Source organism: Idiotropiscis lumnitzeri, chromosome 5, assembly GCF_059441095.1.
Source record: "Idiotropiscis lumnitzeri isolate Australia: NSW breed Sydney's pygmy pipehorse chromosome 5, RoL_Ilum_1.0, whole genome shotgun sequence".
Classification (NCBI taxonomy): Eukaryota; Metazoa; Chordata; class Actinopteri; order Syngnathiformes; family Syngnathidae; genus Idiotropiscis; species Idiotropiscis lumnitzeri.
The window spans coordinates 18,378,868-18,403,152 of record NC_142395.1 but is presented as its reverse complement, the minus strand read 5'-3'; the positions used below and the strand labels follow the sequence as shown (position 1 = coordinate 18,403,152).

Here is a 24,285-nt window from a genome sequence, read left to right as displayed (position 1 = left end):
TTGGCGTGTTGGAGCGCGTGAGTGTTAACTATGAAACGGTGTGAAGACGAGACATGACGAAACGAAAACAGCAGCACTGAGAGAGATTTCGTGGCGCTGTGCTAAATATACTCCTTGCACTTGACCTTCACGAGGAAGCACTCATGTCTCTTGGAGCAGCCGTGGTTTTTGCCTCAACCTGTCTTCATCCAGGTGACACATGGCAGATTGCCATGGCCTCAAGGTGCCGGTCAGGACCTGCAGTCGCGTCTTCTGCCACAACTACAAAGTGGTAAGGAAGCCAAATTGAAGGCAGAGCGTCGGTGGGAACGCTACAAGTGAACGCTTTTGTGTGTCATCAGCCTATCCGAAGGGATTGCTCACTTATTTATTAAAATAATTTATAAATTTGAAAGTCGGAAATAAGAATATTCAGTTAAGACAATTTCGTGATAGGCTAGCTCGCCTTCACAACAATTAAGGAGTTGAAAGCGCGAGAGAGAGCGTACGGGTCAGCCTGAAATAGAAATATCGAGAGTGGGGACAGCTGGGGAGCAGCCAATTTTTTAATAGGAGCAATCTGACGCCGGCAGGTAACGGAAACTCAAATGGAACCCGATTCAAGCTCGTGAATGTTCAAATGGTGGTGAGAGGAAGAGCGTCTGTGTTCGGTTTCTAAAGCGCATTTGCTCCGAAAAGTAATGAGTCGCTGAATGAACACTTCCTGGCTCGCCATCTCGTGAGAGCAAGCCCGGAGTAACCGCTTTTTTCAGTCTACTTCCTTCTCATGTTAGAAGATTGCTGCATAATGGTGTGTTAAATGCGCAACTTCTTAGCTAATCCACTGGACCTTGAAATTAGTAAAACTATTAGCCACAAAACTTATCAACATAATGGTTTCCTGCTAGATATGCGCTCTTAACACGAGAGAGGAGTGTAGTGCTTGAAAACAGTCGCAATAATCCAGTAATGCAGCAGTGAAGGAAACCACAAAATAACTCAACTTCCGAATTGGTGGTGACTTGAACTGAGTTGCACATTGGCCGTTGAAAACGAAGGCCAAATCTGACATTAAACATTCGAGTCACTTAAGTAGGCTTCTTGTCGGAATATTTGGCCGGCTACCACTTTGCTCTTGGCAGGCTAACGTTGCGCTAGCAACAATCGAAAGGGAGTTTGCAAAACTTGGACGCCTGACCTGAAAGACACTTGGCGTGACTTTTGATGAGGCTACTAGCAACGTAGATGAATTTAAAATGGGACCAAAGACAAAAAAAATCCTTTGTTTGGTCATTGTTCAGAAGGCCTGGCTTCTTATCGAAATCCAACAATCTCCAACTTGGGTTTTAAATCAGTCAGTGATTTTCAATTAAATCGGCAAATCAGTGCTGTCGTTTGATCCATCTTCCTCTTAAGCAGCTTGCTAAGGCGAAACCCTATCTTTCTCGACAGCACTTTGAAACAGTAATCCATGCCTTCGTTCTATCTCGGCTAGATTACTGGAATGCACTTTACTTTGGAGTCAGCCAGTCCTCCCTCCAGCGCCTCCGACTAATCCAAAATGCTGCTGCTCGCCTTTTAACTGGAGCTCGGAAGAGGGAGCACAGAACCCCAAGCATTGCTTCGCTTCCAGTGCACTTTAAAGTTAATTTTAAGATACTTCTCTATGTCTATAAATCTTTAAATGGCCTCGCCCCAGCGTGCCTCTCCAAGCTCCTCCATGCCTCAGGTTTGCCGATAAAATGCTGCAGGCGGTGCCGAGGACTAAGCGGAGCTTCAGAGGGGATCGGGCCTTCTCTGTTGCCGGTCCTTCTCTCTGGGATGACCTTCCATTGATTGTTAGACAAGCTCCACGGGGCCTACAAGTGTGCTATAATATTCATATGCACCTTCTGGCCACAATTTGAGAAGATCCGAAACTTGAGCTGTACCAAACATTCTGCCTTCAGTGAAGCGCAGATGTCTGTGAAGGCTGAGCAACCCTCAACATGTTTGTCAGACTCATTTGATTTATTAAAAAAAAACATTGGTGGTGAATCGGTGGTTTCGACTCCAGGCCTTTAAGCGGCAGCCTGGTAAGTTTCCTTGTCCTAACGGGTCACTTGACATTTGGCTCTGCATTACAATTCAATGGTTTCTTCTGAGGCCCTTGTGCAGGTGCGACAAAGTTTCGTGGAAATGTTACATTTTGCACTTGGCTGCTCTAACAATGTCACCTTTTGATAGAGAGGTCTTCATTTTTAAATGTGCTTTGTGGTAGTGGCTTGCAGTGACGTCAATTTTTGCTGCACTGATTTTGCAGTTAAATAAGACGCTTTTCCTACTTTTGCGTCAGTCTGCCCTTCAACTCAAGGGCAATCTTTGACTGAGCTGCCTCGGTTTCCTCGCTCCCGCCAGGCCGACCCGCAGTGAAGGGCCTCCAAGCATGCGTCATGAGTCTCTGTGTCTCACACCGACTGCCCGGTGACTCAGCAAACGGGGTTAGCGGGGGGTTTGCTTGGTTGTGAGGTTGATTTGCATGTTTCTGTTTGAATGAGTGAATCAACCTTACTAATGTTTTATTTTCTAAATACTGTGGTTTTCCAAAGACATACATATTGTTGTAATGCTTTTGTTCACTTTCATTTCAAATTAAATGTATTTATTTTTTCCGATGAGGTGAGGTTACCAAAACACTCCATCCATCTGTTCCTGGTCCGACCCCTCTGTCATATTTTAGAACCCATTGTGGCTCGCCAATCAAAAGGTTTGCCCACCACTGGTTTATAGAGTTGCCTGCAGCATAACAGCTCAATGCTGCTCCACCATGTTTGCTTTTAAACTCTGTTCCATTAGCTGACCTGAGTAGGCAGACCTCCGATCCCTAATGGGCTTATGTTCAATTCATATTTCCTCTTGGTGGTCATTAAGTGTTCAACCATGAATGTAAAAAAAATGACGTAATACTTCCACTATGTTTTCCGTCATCTCCTGCCAGAGACATCTCACATCCTGCTTCTCTCACGTCTCACAAAGTAGACAATACTTGACAAATGTTGTGACTTGCCCTCTTCCCTCTTTGTTTTTTTAGACCCGTTGGCCAGTCTATGCTTTTTCTCACCCCTAGGCAATGTGACCCTCTTCTATTTTCTTCCTCAGCGACTGCCATCTAGCCATTTCACCTCGTTTTTAATTACACCTCAACCCCTCTATTTACCGGCCTGAACCTACTTCAAAGGAAGCCGACTCGCACACAATGGCTCGTGAACACTGGACTTCCTTTGCTTCATGAAAAGCTTGAGTGTGCGAATTGAAAGCAGTGAGCTCAATCCTGCAGTGAAGGATTTATCTTGCGCTGCATGCCACTCCAGTCGTTTTTAACAAGCTGTTACGACTAAAACGTCGTTCTGATGGCTTGCGTGTGTAACGTGTGGTCTTGTACCTCAATAAAGCCAGACAGGCGTGTGTGCGTGCAACATGTGAGCTGCTTTGAAGTGCACACCTGTTGCATGCCATTCGCCACAGCACTGATTCATCGGATGAGTAACACGATGGGAAAAGCAGGTTCTGTTTACAGTGTAAACAGCGCAAAATAAGGCTCACAATCGTGTCATACGCATCGCTGTGCATGTTCTGTGGCCGCATGGGCCTTTGATTGTTGCACTCATTCAGCTGTGTGGACTTAAATTACAGAAGGAAATCAGAAAATGTTAGGTTGTGCTAAGGTTCATCGAGGGCGTCGGAGACATGGGAGCGTTTCGCGGGAGGAATCGAGTTCAACCTGTATGGGATAATCTGATAACTGGTCGTCATTTTAAAGTAGGGATGCTGAATACCACTTTTTTCAGGATTCACTATTTGAGTCTTTGAGTACTTTTGTTGGACAAAATTTTATTTTTCATTAATTAATCAGCGCTGTCTCAGTTATGGGTGCTATTCCTGTATTTTACACATACATAAGGCTCACCGTATTATTGGGCGCAGGCATGGTAAAACATAAGCCATCTTAAAACGTATGCTAGCATTCATGCTAGCATGTTTTTAAAAAGGCAACGGGAGCATAACTGAGTTCGGTTGTGCTTTTATGATTGGGCACGTTCCCTCTCAGAGTCAGTCAGTCTATTAGCGTGCATTTCCTCAGAAATGATGCTTTTGCAAACGCTCTGACAGTGCAAGCAGAAACATTAGCGGCTAACACTTAGCCTGAGCTTCCATTCAAAAATTGTGGCGTAACTCACCTGGGGGGTGCCTCCCCGTCTTGAAAAATCACAATAACAAACACGAGGCGCCCATTCCACTTTGGAGAAAATGATGGTCACGAAAACAGAGTAATACATTGACAAAAAAGAACTTTCTTTCTAACGATGATTTGCCGATGTGTCAAACTTTTAAAAATGGCCGAAACTGCCGTTTTTAAAAATTGCCAAAATTATGGAAAAAAAATATCTAGAAAAAAAAACTTACATCCATAGATGGAAAACAACGGAATTAGAACATTTGGCGACTAATTATGAAGGACACTATTCAGATTATTCAGATGCTTGCTTTGCCCCCTCCCCTCCTCCCCCCAAGCAGTGTCGGGTCTCTTTTGGTCCCCAGAGAGTGATGTCAGCGCGGCCCATTGAAAGCAGCCGCCGTGTGCTCCAAGATGAATGCCCTGGCTAAGCACAATGGCCCCAATTTGAATACCACGCAAATATATGCCAGATCGGGCTCCAAACAAAAGAGAGACGGCTACTCTCTGCTCGATTCAACCATGTAGTTATTTTATTAGCATCATAAAACTGTTTCCACCATTTACACCTAATGTCGTTTTCAAGAGTTAATAGACATTGAAGGTGTCGCGCCCCTCTCTGTATGGGTTCTTTCTGTTTGTTTTTCTCGGCTCATAACGGAGCGTTTGAACAGTTGTGCCGCTTGTGTGTCCGCCTGCAGATCTACACAGATTGGGCCAACCACTACCTTGCCAAGTCAGGACACAAGCGTCTGATCAAGGACCTTCAGACGGATGTTTCAGATGGAGTGCTCCTCGCTGAGATCATACAGGTCGTAGGTAAGCGAGCCGACTTTTGAATTGCTGGAAGACATGTGATTTATTTGGTTTTAATCTATTTGTAAGCCGTGATGAAATGATGCCCTTTAAAGGTTAACGCCCTCTCTTTTCACAAAGAAAAGTTGGAGATGGCGCAAGGCAAGGCCGTTTTATTTATTCATCACATTTCATACACACTGTAACTCAGTGTGCTTTGTACACCCTAAAGAGCTACATCTAAAAATGTTTACACACAGCTAAAGACATTCAAAGGCAAAGCAGAGAGAATCCAAGTATCTTACGAAGAATTATTACAAAAACGTACACTGACAATAATGAAACGTATTTACAAGCAAAATATTGAAATGCAAATTAAAGAAATCAAAAGTAGCTTTCTAAAAGTATTAAGCATTTTCACTCACGGTTGACTTAACTCCTGTTGGCAGCTTTTTCCACTTGCATGCAGCATAACAGCTAAATGCCGCTTCACCATGTTTGCTTTAAAACCTGGACTCAACCAAATGACACATCTCAGAACCTTACTGGGTTCATTTTCAGTCAGCATTACTTTTTGTGTTCAAGACCCAAAGCATTTAGTGATTTATAGACCAGTAGAAGCGTTTTAAAATCTATCATTGTTTGAATGAACATGATGTGTTTACACGGTGCTTCTGTCTGCGAAAATGAGTTGTTGCATTCTTCTTTCGACCTTCGCCCCCCCGTCTATGTCTGCATCTGTCAGTTGACTGTCATCTTGTCTGCCGCCAGCATCCAGTCTGAAGTAGGCCAGCGCCAGCTGACCGGAGCGCAGCATTTTACAGCTGTTGCACTGATTGCATATTTAATATGATTTATTGAGCTCAATTCCACACAGAAAAGAAAGAGTGTCATTCTTTAGCGAGGGTCTGCATGTGATTCTTCTTTTAAGAGTTTGAGCAGACTCGCAAGGAGTGCGGAGAATTGTGCGCGCTGTTTACGTCATGCGTTTTTATGTGGCTTGCTTCGAGGCTTCTCTTTGCATGACAAATCATTTTGATCTGGGTCTGCCTGTTGTTGTTCTTGTTTTAGCAATCCCGATGATTTCAAGAATATATAGTCGTTGCTATTACAGCAACATGCAGTTGTTCCGTCTGCATTTCTGGATTCCCTGTTATTGAAAAGGAGTCAAATAAGTGCCTAATTTGATTTTCAATTCATGATTCACTTCGATTGATTTTCGATTCAAAAATTCGATTTTATTTTCTCGGAAGAAGCAATGCTGCAATTAGTACAAACCTCTTACTGTAACTTGGTGCATTCGTAAAAATATTAATATTTACATTTACATACTGATTAGTTTACTTGTATTCATTTTTTGTATCCTGAAAGAATCTGTTGGACTTCAGCTCTCAAATCTATTTCTGTCTCAGCTTGTAGGACCTTAAACTATGATGGCCAATCAAAACAGGAAGTTTCAAGTTATCTGATGGTCATTGATGGTCACCATCAATCTTCATCAGTGATGATTTCCCAAATGGATTGAGCCCAATTCAGACAATTCAATTCACCAAGAGACATTTAATGACATTTAGTGAAGATAACTCCGCCCATCTCCACAACAGCCACTAAAAACAACTGCCCACTTGTTGTTGTTGTCCGCTGTCGTAACCTTACACCACACAATGCTGGGAAAAATGGAGCTGTCTTTTGTTTTTGGAACAGCTCCCATAAGATATACCTAAGGTGGATTTGGCTCCTATTGAGCTATTTAAAATATTTATTTTCAAACCTACTCTGCAGATTTTTCAGTTCCTCTGCGCTATTGTTGACGAGACTTTGTAATCGTTATCTTTCACTTGTGTGCTCCAAAAGTCTACCGTGCTGTTGAGTGTGACAGTTGACAGTTTGCCCTGTTCCATGGTAGGAACGTGACGAGTTTTTGGTTTGCACTTTGCTAACATAGAATTCGTACAGGAGCTCGGCGCGTATCATGCGATTAGTCACACGTCTCATCACCAAGAGGCCCGAGGCTGTGCTCACGTTCTGTGTTTACTGCGCTCAAAATGAAAGCAAACAGTCTTTTGCTGACTAAGGAGAAGCACTAAATGTACTGTGTCAGTGTCTATAAACGGGGGCATCTAAAAGAGTGTAGCAGTTTATTCTGTGAGTGATGAGATAGTCAAGCTTTCATCCCCCGTGTGTTTCTGCGCAAAGAAATTGAGTATTAAATGTTAAAAGCATGTTTTAGGACCAGTCTATCAACTGGTTTACATTAGACTAAGAAGACATGTGAAGATACATGAATCTGGTGATCATGAGATCTTAAGAAATGGAGATTCATATTGCATCTCAACAATCGCACAGGTCTTCGTACAGTAATTGATTTAAATTGGACTGCGGCAAAATTTTGGGCCTTGTGTGTCAATACCGCATCATAACAGATTGTGATGAAAAAAAGTGTCCTGCTATCGCCCGTAGACCCCCCGGAAGTAAGTTATTTTGGCACTGCTCAAATGCTAAGTACCAAGCTAGCTTGCGTCGCAGCAATACAGACTTTATTTGTACAAGTCGTTGCCCAACAGCTTTTTCAATTACGCAATTACGCAATTACACATAAAAACAAAATTATACTTGACGGCAAGTCATTTTCCAAAACTTGAGAAAGAACTGCCTCCCCTCACAAAACCTCTTTAGTGTCCTTGCATTATTACAGTAATGGCGTTTATTGTTTTTCATGGTATAATGGCCTTTTCTGTCATGTTTGTAAATGTCACTGAACATTATGAAGAAAATCGCAATAAATGTCAGGAAAATCGCAATAATTTTTTTTTCCTAAAATCTTTCAGCCCTATTTTTAAGCAAACAACAAAATAACCACATTTGAAGCCAGTCTACAGAACATGAAGGACGGTCGCTCTATTCACACGTAAGACTGGTGGAAAGCGTATACTTCCGCCGGGTAGGTGGCATGTTCGTGCTTTCTTTGGTGGCCCCCCCCATGCATGCTGCGCTGTTGGCACAGTTGTCAACGCTGAGCTGATGGCCCCGTCCGTCTCAGCTGCTGTGGGCTGGGCCTTTTTAATGGACAGGAGGAATCCCTGACATCACACGCCCCCGCCGAGAAAGCGGCAGCGCAGCACTCCCATCCTCAGCAGCCTCATTCACATTTGCTGGGACCAGATAGAGTTTCAAGTCCCAGCAGGCAGGGGGGGAGGCGAGGAGGGGTCACAGTCATCAGCTGGAGCACCTCTGCTCTCCTCACTCGGCTAGACAGCGTCTAGGGGACGCATGGACATCTTTGCTAGGGATAAAAGAAACAATTACAAGCACTTGAACACAGCTTTGATTCTCTCCTTTTACTTCTCTGTCTCTGCCTCCTCTTTCTTTCCGTCTGTCGTCAGCCAATGAGAAGATTGATGACATCAATGGCTGCCCCAAAAGTCGCTCTCAGATGGTAAGTGATCCTTTCGTTTGTTTTGGCAGAGCACGGTGAAATTCACCTGCTTGCGTGTGAGCGTTTGTGTGAAAGTACACGACTCTTTCACAGTGGCTGGCAGTGGTTAGGATTGGTTGATGAATGTTATCCGTTGTGCTTTTCAAGGTTGTTGGCAAGGCTCACACAAGAAGGTAGCGTTGAGATTAGTTTTGTTCTCGCTGGAGTGAACATTCCTGCCGTTTCTAGTAGATCAAGTCCCAGCAGGAATGCTCGTGACTACAGTTTTATAGTTTGCGCGGAGTGACATTTAAGATGCTCCTAGTCGGATTTCGGCCTTTTTGCAGTTTTGTGTCCCCAGCGGGGGATATGATACGGGAGTCCCGAGGCAGACCTGCCCTCGGCTGCATGTGATGGGTCATAAATTGGGCCAGTGTGCCAGCTGAGGGGGCTATTTTTGGCCACCCGCCAGCCTACTGAAGCCTCTCAAAGCACCAGAGAGGGGCAAGCACAAACACACTCATGCTCACATGCACACACACCTCCATAGTTAACAACTGAAAAGGGGGGAAAAAAGCGCAGCTGATCCCTCTGCCCTTTTTGTCATTGTAATGCGCACACACGCATACGTGACCCGATCTATAGTTATCCTGGAGCTGGAACAAAGAGCTCATATACTTGTTGTTCTATTTATGTATGTCACAGCCGAATTCCATCCCTTTGTGTCATTGCAATTAACATCAACACTGAAGTTGAATTCTTTTACATAATCCATTCGTTCATCTTATATAAAGCCCCCTTTTTTGTTATACACTATTGAATTGTCTTCTCTTATTCACTTTGGATGATAATCAAACCTGCTTTTTAATGTGGAAATATCATTTAAAATATTCAACTAGGCAGAATGTTCCTCAAGCTAAAGACGCTTTCCATGAAGGCCCTCCTGAATGATGATAGCTGGCCGTGTAACTAACGTGTAATTAAACACGACAACAACACATACGAGCCGTGCACTCCTGAATATCGCTTATCTCAAATTAATACATAAAGAGCTGAGCAAAAGTTGTTGGCAAACACCATCTTATGCGTTTCAATGTCCTTTGAACTCCAATCATTTTCACACATTCAAGAATAAATAACAGGATATGTACAATTAGCAGGATTGTGCAAAAACAGAACGCTGTGGCACACGGGCGAGTGGATAACTCTCGATCAGGATCTAGATTTCAGATAAGGAGGCCGCTGGACTCTTTGAGTTAAATATGACATCAATAGAACCCCCCCAGGATCATTGAGAAATTGCTTGGTGGCTTTTCATGCTTCATGTACCAGTAAGCAACTTGTTTTTTTTTTTTTGTAACATACTTTTAGTTGCAACTATGTACTTATGTCAGTCTGGGAATGCGTTCGGAGTATCCATGATCGGATATTTTGATTGTTGGATGTAACCAGTAAGCGTTCCATTTGCCCTCTTTTGATTTGGGTTTTGTCAAGCAAGTTGAGGACAATTTTAACCACAGTCTGTATGCAAATGTCTGATTTAGGTTCAGAGCTCTCCACTGTAAAAATCGAGGGAACCCAACACGTGCACGCACACAGGCTCAACTCAAGGGTTTCGTTGGCAGCTGTAATTGGCGCTGTGCAGAAGGCCACGATTGCTGTACTTGATATCATTGCTTTGGGGCTTGAGCTCTCAAAAGCTTTAAAAGCCACTGTCAATTACCAACACTTCGCTTAATCTCTGTCTCGAAATGAATAAACATGGAATCATGTTCAGTTAATTGAATAAACGGATTCACTCTGAGCTCATTTGTACACTAAATAATTGTTATGGTGAAGTTTTTGCAATTGTCACATCTTGGTTAAATGGAGCACCATCCGTGGGTCGCTTCTTTGCCACCCACAGTAAGTGTTTAATTCTTCTGCCCGAGGCCGGTGCTGAAAAAAAATTAAAATCCATAAAAGCAAAAATATTGGGACATTTCCATGAGCGGAGAATTATTATTATTATTATTTTATTACCACTTGTCCTCAATCGTGTTGCAGGTGATGTTTGGAGAGAAGCAAGGCACATCCTGTACTGGTCACAGGATGCATTTAGACAAACAATAATTCTTACTCACTATCCAGGTCATGGTAATGATGAGAAATTTGGAGTTTTTAATGAAACGAACATGTATGTTTCTGGAATTTGGGAAGTCGGATTACATGGTAGGATGAATATTGAAATGCAGAAGGATCTAACGGTTTAAGCCGGTATTAATAAATGAGTGAAAGTTGCAACCTGCTTTATTTATTTATTTATTTATTTGCATTGTATACCTAAGAGACAGCGCAACAAATTATTTCAAGCCTCGAAAGCAAGAAAAGCAGTGCAGGACTGAGCCAAAACCACACACGTGGGTTGAACATAATGTGTTGTTTTGTTTGACTTGATAAAATGTAAAAACAGACAAAAACACCCGCAATGAAGATAAATGAGTTTCACTTTATGTCAGGGTGAGGAATGTGACGCTGACGTAAATGAACCAGAGTTTAGCTTCTGTGCGCTGTCTTTCTAAATCTGCACACTTTTTTTTTGGCCGACACAAGCAGGTTTTTTTTTTTTTATCTTGTCTGGTGTCAGAGCAGTGATGGCTGAAAAGTGATGACAGGGACTTTACAGGTTGATGCTGATTTAAAAGTATCAAGGGGAGATACAAAACCAATTTTCGTCACTGTTCCACTTACATAGCTTTGACATTCATACTTTTTATACCGGTAGGTGTTTCAAAGTATCTCATTCCCTTTTTTTTTTTTTTTTTTTTGGTGTACTTCATGTTGTGTGTGGGAGTGAATGATAATTCATCCTGGCTACTAGTGAACCACCCATGTGTTGGCATACTACTTGTGTCTGTTTTTTTAGCACTGATCAGTGGATGGAGTGAAATGGAATGGAGGCGTTGATGTCGCAATATCTTAAATGTTGACATCTTGTTTTAGTATTATTAATTTTTTGTCAAGTACAAGTCGACCTTAAAGATCGTCGGGTACATGGTCTCAGTCAGCCAAATTGAGATTATAGTAAATGTTTTAATCTGGACTAAAAAGAACCTTTTTTCTGAAAACCGTTTTTCTTAAAGGGGAAGTCAAGCCCCCAAATATTTCTTAACGCGAACATTTTCACAGCAGCCCACTCATCAAAACATGGAATTCTAATTAATATTTTGTTAGTGGGTTAGTGAGTTAAATCGTAAAATCCACCCATTTTTGTACATCTTTGGGGCGGCCATTTTGTCACTTCTGTCGCCTAGAAATGACAACACAGTTGCTCAGTTGCTTGATGTCATTTTCAGCAAAATGGCAGCCCCTTGAGATGACTAATAACAGGTGGATTTTCTGCCTAACTCATATTCCACAACTGAAATATTAATCTGAATGCCATGTTTAGACGAGTGAAGGCACATCTATTATACATATTATTGCATGATTATTTTTGGGGGTTGACATCCCCTTGAACATCTCTCAACAGTCTTTCAGAGCTCCACATAACATCATTCCTACCACTGTGTGCTTGTGTTACACACACAGTGAATGGTGAGTTGATGCGAAGAGATGCTTGTTCCGTAGCCTGCTGACATGCCGGCCACATGCTGCTGCTGCCGGATTGGTGTTGGCCTGGATTCTGGTGTTGGGTCAGCAAGATAGAAAAAGGTTTATTTGCATAACGCGTTCAGACTGGTCAGCTATACAGTCAGTCACACACACACACACAGAGAGAGAGAGAGAGAGAGAGAGAGAGAGAGAGAGAGAGAGAGAGAGAGAGAGAGAGATCAGATGCTCACTGACTACACGCAAAATGTAAGTCATCTTAAAATGTTACAGACGTCAGGCAATTTGCTCACGCAACTTGAGCATAAGTTGAAAGTGTATTGTGCAAGTCTATTCTATTTTTTTTTTTTTTGACTCGTGAAAACTACAGTTGGTAAACTTTGATCACACCAGGATTACATGCTGTCACTTACAGTATTTGTTTTATGGTTCATTGTGTGATTACAACGGCCAGCAATGTGTGTGCGTGTGGGTGCGGGTGTGTGTGCGTTAATTTATGATTTGGCTATTGCAGTAGTTTTTGCTGCTTGCTTCGTCACTGTTTAGTGGACCCCTTGCTATTCGTAGGGGGATATGTTGCAGGCTGGCCCGTGAATTGTGAAAATTCAATGTTCATTATAAATGGATTTTCAGTGTTTGGCCGAGCACCAAAATAATTTTACTTTGAAAAATATTCAGAACAAATCTGCAAATATTTGAATCCATAAGTTTCGAGAAATGTATGATGGGATCTACTGTGGTCATATATATATATATTTTTTTTATACATTTTGAAATATGTGTTTTTATTTTGAAATTAAACCAATCTAAAGTTTCAGAAGTTGCCCATTGGCAGAGACTAAGGAATATGTGTACAACATCTAGTCGCATTACTTTGCCAGCGAGTTATTTTTTCATCACTCCATTCTTTAGTTGGTTTGCTGCAGTGGTTTGAACATGGTTTCTTGAAAAGTTTCTGTTTAAGAGTCACATTTTGTGATTGCCTCTGGCCGGTGACTGCCGCTCTCTGAATTGCTAAGTGATTGGATGTGAGACGATCGTTCCTTCCAGGTGCTAATAAACAAAAAAGGGACTGTGAAAATGTACACATTGAAATCAAAGTATGCAGCTTGCAGTTTCATACAGTTATGCATGTGTGTGTCTCCAGATTGAGAACATTGACGTCTGCCTCAGTTTCCTGGCAGCCAAAGGCGTAAACACTCAGGGATTGTCTGCAGAAGGTAAGCTGGACATGAACACGTAGCTGTAGTTGCCGATGCATTCATCCCTTTTCGGTAGTGTTTGTTTTCATGGATTGTAATGGATTAGTTGGCGCAGGGGTTTCCACCCTGAGGCCCGGGGGCCATTTGCGGCCCGCAGGATGATATTTTGAAGCCCTTACTTGGCATCAAAGTTTAATGGTAATGCAGCCCCCAGGTTTTAATTGATTTTTATTTAGAAGCTAAAAACTTTGCGAAGAATATGCAAATTCTACAAAGTAGGGCCGAAGCCAGGCTTCAATCCCAAATCTCAGTTTACGTGCTAACCATTGGGCCGCAATGCTGCCCAGAGTGAAGTCATTTTGAGTTGGGTAGATGAGTACAGCATTGCCTTTTGCATTTTTTAATCGTCATTTTTGTTTTCTCCAGTTTTGTTGCATAAGAACTGTGTACTATCTAACTAAGAATGCAATCATATGGCTAGGGAGTTATTTTGCAAGCAGAAAACTGGCATTCTTAGTTTGTCAGAGGTTAAATTAATTGATTGTGGTGTGCCACAGGGTAGTTGTTTAGGTCCTTTGCTTTTCTCGTTTTTTACTAATGAACAATAACTAATTCTGAATAAATCTTAGATGTCAATGTATTCAAATGATTCAACAAATCTACAATGCAGCAATAACAATAGACACTTTTAGGAGTGGTATCATTCAGGAAAATAACACAGCGATTTTAGATCAAGCCACTCTGTCTGCTAATGTTGGTTGAGGCTGCCTCGTGTAAAATAGTATGGTCATTCCAAATTGAGATGATGCTGATCACTGACCACTTCTGAACTGTTTTTAATGCATCTACGAAATGAAATCTTGCAGCATCGTCACATTTTCTGTCATCTGACCCTCAGAGATCCGTAACGGCAATCTCAAAGCCATCCTCGGCCTCTTCTTCAGCCTGTCCCGGTTCAAACAGCAGCAACAGCAGCAGTCCCAGAGGCACAACCCCCATCCCGCCCTCGCCCCTACAGGCCAGCCTCGGAGCTCGCACGCTCCCCTGAGCCAGCAGAGCAGTGCCCCGCCTCAGCTCAGCCAGTCTACGCATGGGACTCCTGCCCCCACAGCCCAGAAAGCAGCACAGGCCGAGATGCAGTCCAGGTGAGGCTTAGAGGGCCACGTCAGTGCGATCCAAAATTCTCTTCGCGTGACGTAGTGATCGTAGTATTCTCAGTGGGTGAATGGGTGTAATTTCTCTGTCTTTATCCAATCCATCACTTTGTCAGAACTCTCTTCATGCTCACACTTCTTGTCATTTTTTTCAAATGCGGACCTGACCTCTCTTCCTCTTTCGCATATCTCTTTTCTTCTCCTCTAGGATTGGCTCTCAGAGTAAACTACTCAAGTTTTCCCTTGGTCAGAAAAAGACTTCTAGGTTAGCCTGCATTCTTCAGTGTCCTTGCTCAGCCTCTCTTAACCCCTCCCTCACCTCCTAATCTGACCGCTTTCTGGAAAACGTAGCATGGTTGTTGCCTCCAAATTAAGACGAGCATTCCTTTGCCCCCAGTGTGATTTTTTTTTTCTTATTTCCTTGTCCCTGGTGAAGGACAGTCTCTACCAGCAGCGGCATCTAAAATGCACGAGTACGAGTGCTAAACTGGTGGAAGTGGAACCTCGGGGCAACATTTTGGGACTCCTCAGTCTGTCTAGCAGCATGCCTCATTTGGCCGGCCTGTTAAATGGGCTGTGGAAGACCTTTAGATAACCCCTTGAATAATTATGCGTCTGCGTGTGTGTGCTTGTGGTGGTTGGTGTGGGGGTGGTTGGGTTCACAAGCACCCTCCTATATAATGCAGCGTTAATAATTAACAGAGAGACTGTTCGGAATGTGCATCCATGGGGTGTGTCATTCAAAAGCGGATTCCGGTTGTCGCATTGGCAAATGACTCTGCATGTTCGGCCCGATTGGAATAGTTTTGTTTTAGTTTTGTTTTGCATGTTGCCCATCCCTCATTCAGTTTGCATTGCACCTGCACCCTGAACCAACGGCTCCCTCTACCCATGCAATTACGCCATCTTGTGGTTCATATCTCAAACTACAAGACAAAGATGAATTCATTTTGATGTATTTGCTCTCAATCTGTTTTATTTTTAAAAGCATCTTAAAGACGTCAAACACATTCTAAAGTAATTCACTGTAACATTTTTATCAACACATTTGTAATTTTTAGAAACTATTATAAATTATCATTGTTTTTTGCTGTGTAGTAAAATGTAATCCGAATTAAAAATAATCTAATGCATCAAAAAAAACAAAAACAACAATTGCTCCATCCTGCAGTAGATCACGTTAAATGATTTCAGATTGCTCGTGACACCTTTTATGATAAAGCTTATTACCTCGCAATCTTTGTCTAGTGAAAGGCAAGACGGAAATGAGTTTTATTAATATGTATAAACCGCTTATCAGCATCAACCTGACAGTGTCAGAATGATATTGCCATGATGAATTAACATTTCATTAAGTTCTTGTGTGCTCTTGCTGGCATAATTTAGAAGATAAGTGCGCCACCTACATTTTGATATGGATGTGTCATAAAAACTTGTTTTTTCTTTGTGTGTAGAGAAATAATCAAATGTTTCAATTGTACTAGCTAATTGTAATTATATTTTTCTATAAATTAAACTTTTCCCTAATAAACATACACCATGTAAAATTCTTGCTTGATTCTGAAACAGGCACTGCTTTTTGCGTCATTTCCTACATTGGTAATTGTAAAAAGTCAACATGCTTCCCTGAATTTTTAATTAGAGGGATTTTTAACTGTGTAGTTTTCTGCATTTGCAGGCAAATATGTTTTTTTTCCATTCATCATATATAAAAATCTGATAAAATTATCACAGTTTATTTATTGAATTATCGGTTTTGCATCGCCTCAGTTCTCACAACTATAAAGAAATAATGAGATTTGCAAACTTGTTGTCCAATTAACCTCATTCTTTCATACTCATTCGGTCCTCGTCAGACTTCCCGGCCCCTCGGCGAGGGTGTCCACTGCAGGCGGTGACATCACTCCACGAGGCCCGGTCGGCTGTGCTGGGAACCGACGCAGCCAGGCCTTCAATGAAAAGACCAAAGCCAGCTCACAGCTGAACAACGGTAGGCGTCACCGTTCAACCACAAGCAGTGACATGTCCACTTTTTGCTTTGAGTCGCTCTGATCGTGTCATGACACTGCAATATTGATTTAAGTGCACGCCACGAGAAAACTCAAGCATGAAAATGAGATCCTTTCACCCATGAATATTCTGCTTTTGCTGTTATTGTGTGATTGCAAACGTCTTTACTTGTTCACGGGTTAACATATTATGCTGCTGCATATGCAATGAGTGGTTTTTCATTCAGCTGGACCCGTCTTTAAATAGGTTCCCTTGCTACTCACTAGGCCAAGGCTTTATATAGACTCTGTTAGTGTTAACAGTATAAACGCATTACCCTGCATTAGACGGGGCTTCTGATTGTACACAAGGCCAACACAGTGAATGAAAGTGTCTAATATGCATGTACATAATATATAATATTTAGCTGTACATGAGGTCAAGTTAAGATGGTGTCTCTTAACCAGGGTTATACTTTCGGAATTTTAATTATAGCAATTTTTTATTGAGTTTTTATTAGTTGTAGTTTTTTTTTCAAAAACACTTAGTTTTAGTTTAGTTGGGGTTAGTTTTAGTATTAGATTTATTTTTAAAAATATATATTTGACTTGTGTAGAACAACACCATGGTACCTAACGGGTAGGGAAAATTCAACAAAAATATCATTTTAAAATGCTTTGATTATACAGGGCACGGTTTGTAACAGTCCACCGACTTTGAATTACAATAAGTGCAGTGCATAACACCGCTTCTAAAGTTAGATGCATGCATGCCACTTTTTATCTTGTGTTGCATTTTGGGCTGAGTTAAATGTCAGAGCAGGTGAGCCATTCGAGACAAAGTCAGCCGCATTCAAACTCGTCTCCTCGGAGTGACGAGCAGCTGCGTGATGACGTTGCACTTGACAACTATTCGACTTTCTCTTCTTCCGGCTAACAGCCGTGCAGTAATATCCAAATAAATACATTTCAAATCACCCCATTAATTGCCAAAGATGAATATGTACATTTTTGCTACAATTATTGTTAGTTTTAGTTTTTTTAAATGGAATATGTAGTTTCGGTTAGTTTTCGTTTGTTTTTTGTTTTTTTTGTTTTTTTAATCATTTTTGGTTTTTATTTTGTTATAGAATTTTTTTTTATTTTAATTTTATTTATTTGGTTAGTTTTCGTGAACTCGAATAATGTTGGTCTGTACATGTGTCAAATTGTGTTGTGTAATCGTGCAGTATATTGACATAAAAAGTTAGTGAATGTTTTCCTCATTCTGGTTTCTGGTTATGAACACATTCTTGGTTGGAGGCTTTTACAGAAAGGGCACAACATGCATAGTTGTTAATAAAAAAATTTTTTTTTTTTAAATGCGCAGGTAGCTGCTTTGCTATGAAGCTGAAACATGTCATCCAAACATTTTAGAGTGAGAAACATTGCAGAATAGAATGGCTGTGGAAATATCTCAAATCAAACTTTGAAGTTGTGGAAAATCTTCCATTAATTTATGTCTGCGTTTGTGAGAGCAGCAGCTTTGATTGGCAGCGCGTAGGATGGTAATCACTGGTTGGGCTTGACCCCCCCTCCCCACCCCTTTGCTCCTCCACTTTGACACCATGCCAAGTCCCTCCCCCCTAAACATCGCATGTCAGCCCTCTCAGCCTGAGGATGTCTAACCATGGTTTGGCACTCTGCTGCCCATCCTCTCTCTGCTCTCCTTGGACATCTTGCAGCACTTATGAGGTTGGTTCACTTACACTTGCAGAAAGTTCAAATTCTTACCAAAAGCTCGGGAGGCAGATGTTCTTAAGTTTGGAGCGTTGGCAGCAGGTTGAGTCAGTTTTACTGGTTTGTTGAAATGTTTGTGACTTATGTGTGGAAAGAGCATGCTTTTCACAAATGTAAATAGGGGGGGAGGGAGAAACAAAATATTTGTTTAAAACGAAAAAAGAAAATCTAGCTGTATATTCTCCGCACATGGATGTTATGAGATATTGCATGTTAAGATGCTAATGCAGACACCTGCAGCTTGTTACTGGGGGGTCCGTTTCAGCTCCGTGTCATCGGCTCTGACGCCACAATAGAGTCACTTACCTTGTGGCTATACACAAGCGAAAGTGGCCGGTCCGAGTCTTCGCCACACTGCATGAACGCAAAGTGACAGTCTTGGGTGACAAAGAGCAGTTTGTGTTGTGTTCGTGTAAGTGCACGCTGATGTGCGCTCATGTATTTGTGCATGCGTGTGCGTGTGTCTTAATTTGTCAAGCTGTTTCCCGTGCACAATGAATAGCCTTCTTGATGGCCTGGAACACTACTGTTTGAGTTTATTCATGTGGAGAAGCTCTTCAAAGTTTTTCCGTCTTCACACAAAGGCTGCCTGTCCCTCTCACTTTTGGGGGCACAATAACTGAGCAGAGGGGGAGGGCGAGCAGGAATCTGGAATCGTGATGAGCAAGCGAGCACCTGCAATCTCAAGCCTTGTGATATGCGTGTCCAAATGCGGTTGTGTTTGCAAATGATTTGGGGCGGCGATGGATAACTCAGTGGGTCTTAATTTCTTCTAAGTTTGCTGTGATTTCAACTTTAGCTTGGAGAATTGTGTGTTGCAGTCAGTTTGTGATTCAAGCAGGGTTCATGAAGTTCTGCTTGGATGGATTTGGTGTGGAAGAATGTTCCACAGACACACCAAAATCTTGTTTGAAGTTTTCCTTGTAGAGTGGACACGCAAGGCTTGTTGCACTTCCTTTTATTTTCACTTCCTGTATGTCTCTGGTGGGGCTGTCACTATCGAGTTTTTTTAGACTCAATTAGTCCCTCGATTAATAGGATACAAATGTATTTTGCTTCAAAAGGGAAGTCAACCCAAAATGTTTCTAACAAGAATATGTTCTATGCAGGCCCAGAAGTCGAAACATGGCATTATGATTAATATTGCATTCGCGGAATATGAGCTAAGCAGTGAAATAATTTTTACCCATTTTTTAGTCATCTCAGGAGACGGCCATTTTGTAACTTCTGTCGACTGAAATTGACATCACAGTTGCTCAAGGCTCAGGTAACGACCAATCAGGGCTCACCTGTTTTCTGAAGCTGAACCACGATTGGCCGTTAGCTGAGCCCTGAGCAACTGTGATGTCATTTTAAGTCGACTTAATTGACAAAATGGCCGCTCCGTGAGGTGGGTAAAAACTGGTGGATTTTAACTTATATTCCAGAAATGCAATATGCATCACAATGCCATGTTTAAACCAGTGAAGGAAGTTCGAAATTTTTTTTGCGAATAAATTCTTAGGTTGACTTCCCCTTTAAAATCACAGAATTAAGGGGGAGGTTGAGATTAGAGAATTAATTTAATTTAGATGTATTACTCTATACGATGATCAAAATAGCTGTCAATTAACTTGATTATATACTAGTTGTCGATTATTCTTATCGATTAATTTTGTGAAAAATCTTCTCCGCTTCTTGTTTGTGATTAGTGTGTCTGAAATTTTTTGACCAGCGTTGGTCAGCAAATGACTGAAAGTCCGTAGTTTACCGTTTGTCAGGAGTGACCAGCGCGTCCGCGAGCGGAGCCGGGCCGCCACTGACGTCAGCTGATGCTGACACTAATGCATTTATTGCTGACAACAACTGGTCACTGTTCCGAGGCCACCAACCTTGTTACGGTTTGGAGATTAAACACATTCAAGTGTATGAAGTCGCTGGACACAGCACGGTGAATCCTCACAGATAACATTCACATGCATGCACATTTTGACCCTGAGATGAAATGACATGCTTTTAACACACGGAAACACAGTGCGTGAGACAAGTACTCAGAGAAAGGTGCTTTGAAATGTCGTCTTTCCCAAAATGTTGGGATGTGAATGCTTTCTTTTAATTTCTAATGATTGCTGTATTCAACCCGTTGAGTTGAAATTCTTTCAACATGTCTTTGCGCAGTGAGCTGTTTATTTCGAGCATTTGCCCCAAAGCTTCCCGGGGTCATTAGGTCACAGACACATTCTTAGGGCATGTTAGAGCTATTCTTTGTTTGTTTTTCTTTTTAGGGGGGCGCGGGCGAGTGCTTCCTCACACTTATTTATGCTTGTAATAGAAAGCTGGTTTGTCAAAACAAACAGCTTGCTTAGGCCTCCCATTGATAGTAAACTTTATGGGATCAACCAAATATTTTATTGAATAATTCACATCACGACTGCCATAGTTGTCTTGTGTCACGTGACCCCTATCCGGAAACTTTAATCCACACTGGCATTGACTTTTGCTTCAGTTTCTGATGCAATACGCGTTTGACCAAGCGTGTTGTTGTCTATACTTGGCTGCTTAACTGGAGCGATCCTTGACATTGGCTTCGGCCATTTCGCCCAATGTCCACAGTTCCTCCGTGACTCCGGCTCCAAAATCAGCCCATTCATGGAGCGCGCAGACCGAGCCATTTGACCCACATCAAAGTTTCACTCATCCGAACCTGGCTTTCCACTGCCTTGTATTCCTCTCTGCCTGCTCCGTAATCACAGCTTGTGCTCCTCTCATTCAGCTGCTTCCAGTGGGATGTCACCGATTAGCAACCTGACCCACTTTCACTAACGCTAACTGCTAGCATGGCTAATTGGGCCCTAAACACTTCCTAATGGCTGCATTGTTCTGGGCTGTTCTCACTAAACGCTAAACAGACAATGGGGGGAAAGATTCTAAGTGGGTGCCTATTTCCAATTCGAGCGAATGAAAGTAATGTAAAAAATAAAAAGAGAGTAAGGTGAAGAGCAGGTAAAGAAATAAGCCGAGTGTTTAGTGCGCTGTACAAATGCTGACTTAATTGTATTCACGTCAAACGAGACCCACAGCCTGCTGCATACTGCGCTGCAGCTGTTTTGAATGATTATAGTCAGCACTCCCTCTCTCTGGCTTTCCGTTGGTGTTTGAATATTCAAATGTTGCTGCCACTCGTAGCTCAGCTTTGCACACACATAGCGACGACATGCGCAGGCCTCAGGACACCTTCGTTGTCTCAGCCAAGAGATTGCAGCTATTTTCTTATTCTGGCAGTTGTGGGTAAGTTGAGCAGCTGAGTTGTAGCCCCCCCTCCCCCCCCCCTCCCCGTCCCCCCCCTCCACATCCAGTAACGCAGATCTTTCTTTCCTAGAGGATAAATTTACAACAGCAGTTGACAGGACTTTGGACTTTGTTTACACTATAAACACGACTCATTTCAAAGTTTTCCATTCTTCCGAAAGTCCTTTTAATCTTCTTAAGATTTTTAAAATGATCGGGCGCAAACCGAACAGAGCACGGAGAGATGCTTAACAAAAGCAGTCCATATAAGTGCAAGCCTGGTGAGGGGACGGCAAGGCTGCTTTCCGACTCAGCCTGCTTGGCCAGACTTGAAAGCACTTGAGACTGCTCTTCATTGTGTTTTTAAACAATTTGTGATGGGATACTGTCATTGTTAGTGTAAAGGGAGGGTTAACAGTTTTGGTGGCTTGCTCAAAGGAAAATAATGGCATATTTGGCAGCACCAGCTCAGGGCACCTCCACACCTTATAAGGCTAGTACGAGTGGGGTGAAATAAAACTGTCCTTCAGCATCTGGTTTCGTCTCGTGAGGATCGCATCCGCACTTATTCTTCCAATGTAAATCCTCCACAGCTCCACCTGTCTATATTTATGAGTTACACGTTTGTTTTTTCAGATTCCTCGGAGGGCATGGCCTCACAGCCTTCGCTGATAACAAATGAGAATGTGGCATTGCCTTCCGTGACTGTCAGCTCCTCAACCAGCATCCCCACCACCTCCGCCCTCATTCTGCCCACCTCTTCAGCATCCTCAACCGCCATTCCTCACCCCAGCAGCAACAGCAAACCCTGGAGGAGCAAGTCCATGAGCTCCAAGCACGCCTCTCAAGCTCCCTCCTCCATTAGCAGCCCCCCGTCTGTCATGCAATCAACAAAGCAGGAAAAGGAGACCTCCTGCAAGGCTACTTTGGGATCTGAACCTCCTCCTAAAGTTGTCACGCAAAAGTCAATGCTAGAGAAGCTTAAGCTCTTTAACAGCAAGGGAGGCTCTAAATCCTCCTCCTCCTCTTCCTCCAATGGAGTAAGTGCCCAGAGTGACAATGCTGCACCCGGCATGCAGCTTGTAGCCGGGCAGGTGGAGAGAGCTGAGACTGGCTCAAACACTGACCCCCTTGAGGTAGGTGACGGTAACCTCCGCCCCGGAATGAATGGAACCTCTAATGGAGCCGCTCCCTCAGCAGGTACTAATGTCGCCACTACTGCCAGCAGCCCCAAAATTGCCTTGAGAGGCATTGCCCAGCGCACTTTCAGCAGGGCTCTGACTGCCAAAAAGAGCTCCGCCAAAGGCCCTGAAAAGGACAAGGAGCGGGGGAAGGAGAAAGAGAAAGGGAAGGAAGTCGGGAAACGTCTCTCCATGCAGGACAGGACAGAACTCAGGGGAGAGGAACCGAAAGAGGAACTTGCACCTGTTGGAGGAGACATGGACAGCTCGAACAAAAAGACCTCAAAAATTGCCAGCTTCATTCCGAAAGGGGGTAAAGTGGCCAAAAAGGAGAGCTCCAGCTCTGCACACAGCGGAATACCAAAGCCAGGAGGCAAAATCCCAGGAAGTGGGGGGAAAGCCTCTTCAGTCGGGACAAAAGAGGCCGGGGAGAGACCACGGAGCATGAGGCTCGGCGCTGGTCCAGCCATGCACCGAGGTCATTCGGAAAAAGACAGCAAAAGTGCTACCTCTAACCTGCATGCTACAGAAGGGAAGACTGGCTCGACACCTGCGCTAGGAGGAAGCAACACACAGAGCACGGCCAGCAACACGGTCAGCGTGCAGCTACCTCAGACCCAACAGCACCACAGCCACCCCAACATGGCCACCGTGGCACCTTTCATGTACAGGTGAGCTCATACAAGGGACACTCTGGCCTCGAAATTTGTGTCCTGCTAAGTCTGGTGCATGTGTAAATATGAGCATTGGCGGTCTTAGCAGTTTTGGGACTTTAGCTGGCACACACAGTTGGATACGGAACGGGTGGTTTGCGCCGTGGTGGGTGGTGCAGCTGGGTTCAGCTGAACTGAGATTCCATTTATTGCGTTCACTCAGAAGATTTGTTGGTTTGAACAAGCTGTTTATGAATGAGACAACAAAACTTGAGCACCATTACTCTGACCCTTGTACTCCCAAAAGGCTCGTGCACAAATGTGTGACCAAGGTTATTTTAGATGAAGGGGAAGTCAAATCCCCCCCAAAAAATCTTTGCAATAGTTCAAACATGGCATTCTGATGAATATTTTGTCACTTCTGTCCACTGAAAATGACATCCCAATTGCTCAGGGCTCCACGACCAATCACGGCACACCTATTTCCTGAAACTGAACCGTGATTAGCTGAGCCCTGAGCAACTGTGATGTCATTTTCAGTGTACTGCAAGTGACAAAATGGGGGCCGACAATTTTTATGAATAAGGCCGGAGGGTCGAGGCCGGAAGGTCGAGGCCGGAGGGTCGAGGCCGGAAGGTCGAGGCCGGAAGGTCGAGGCCGGAGGGTCGAGGCCGGAAGGCTACCCAGGTCAAGTGCCCAGCTCTGTACATAACTAAAACTCATTATAGTGAAAATGTTTTTTTCTTTTCTTTGGAAATTAATTCAATCCATGAATCCTATTTATTGACCTTCATTGTCACAACAACAATGAACAATATCAATACTCGTGTGGCTTCCACATTTTATATCCCATTTTTGTGATGGTTTCACACTTTGGGGGATTAGCAGCCATGTGTGATGAAGTCATTCAAACATCCCGAGTGAAAGAATAATTAGCCCCTAAGCTGCTTGTGAAAGTCAAAGGTTTGATGCATCAATCAGAGATACACTTGACTGCCATTTGGGACTAAGCGTCTCATATTGGACCCCGGTCACAAGACGGGAAACGCAGCAGATTTATTTCGTAAT

The 24,285-nt window shown here is 43.0% G+C and overlaps 1 protein-coding gene across 8 annotated transcripts in view; it reads left to right on the top strand.

The window, feature by feature from the left end:
- nav2a (neuron navigator 2a) overlaps window positions 1-24,285 on the top strand; it is a 143,329-nt gene that overhangs the window by 79,110 nt on the left and 39,934 nt on the right. For 5 of the 8 annotated variants that reach the window (XM_088297331.1, XM_088297334.1, XM_088297327.1 and 2 more), the window contains 7 exons: window positions 4,894-5,011; window positions 8,371-8,423; window positions 13,141-13,213; window positions 14,094-14,340; window positions 14,558-14,614; window positions 16,206-16,339; window positions 22,020-23,235. In XM_088297331.1, coding sequence (XP_088153457.1) covers window positions 4,894-5,011; window positions 8,371-8,423; window positions 13,141-13,213; window positions 14,094-14,340; window positions 14,558-14,614; window positions 16,206-16,339; window positions 22,020-23,235 — 1,898 coding nt within the window. Of the gene's footprint in view, window positions 1-4,893; window positions 5,012-8,370; window positions 8,424-13,140; window positions 13,214-14,093; window positions 14,341-14,557; window positions 14,615-16,205; window positions 16,340-18,045; window positions 18,072-22,019; window positions 23,236-24,285 lie in introns of those variants that run through there. The other 3 variants (XM_088297333.1, XM_088297328.1, XM_088297332.1) reach the window with 2 other exon arrangements.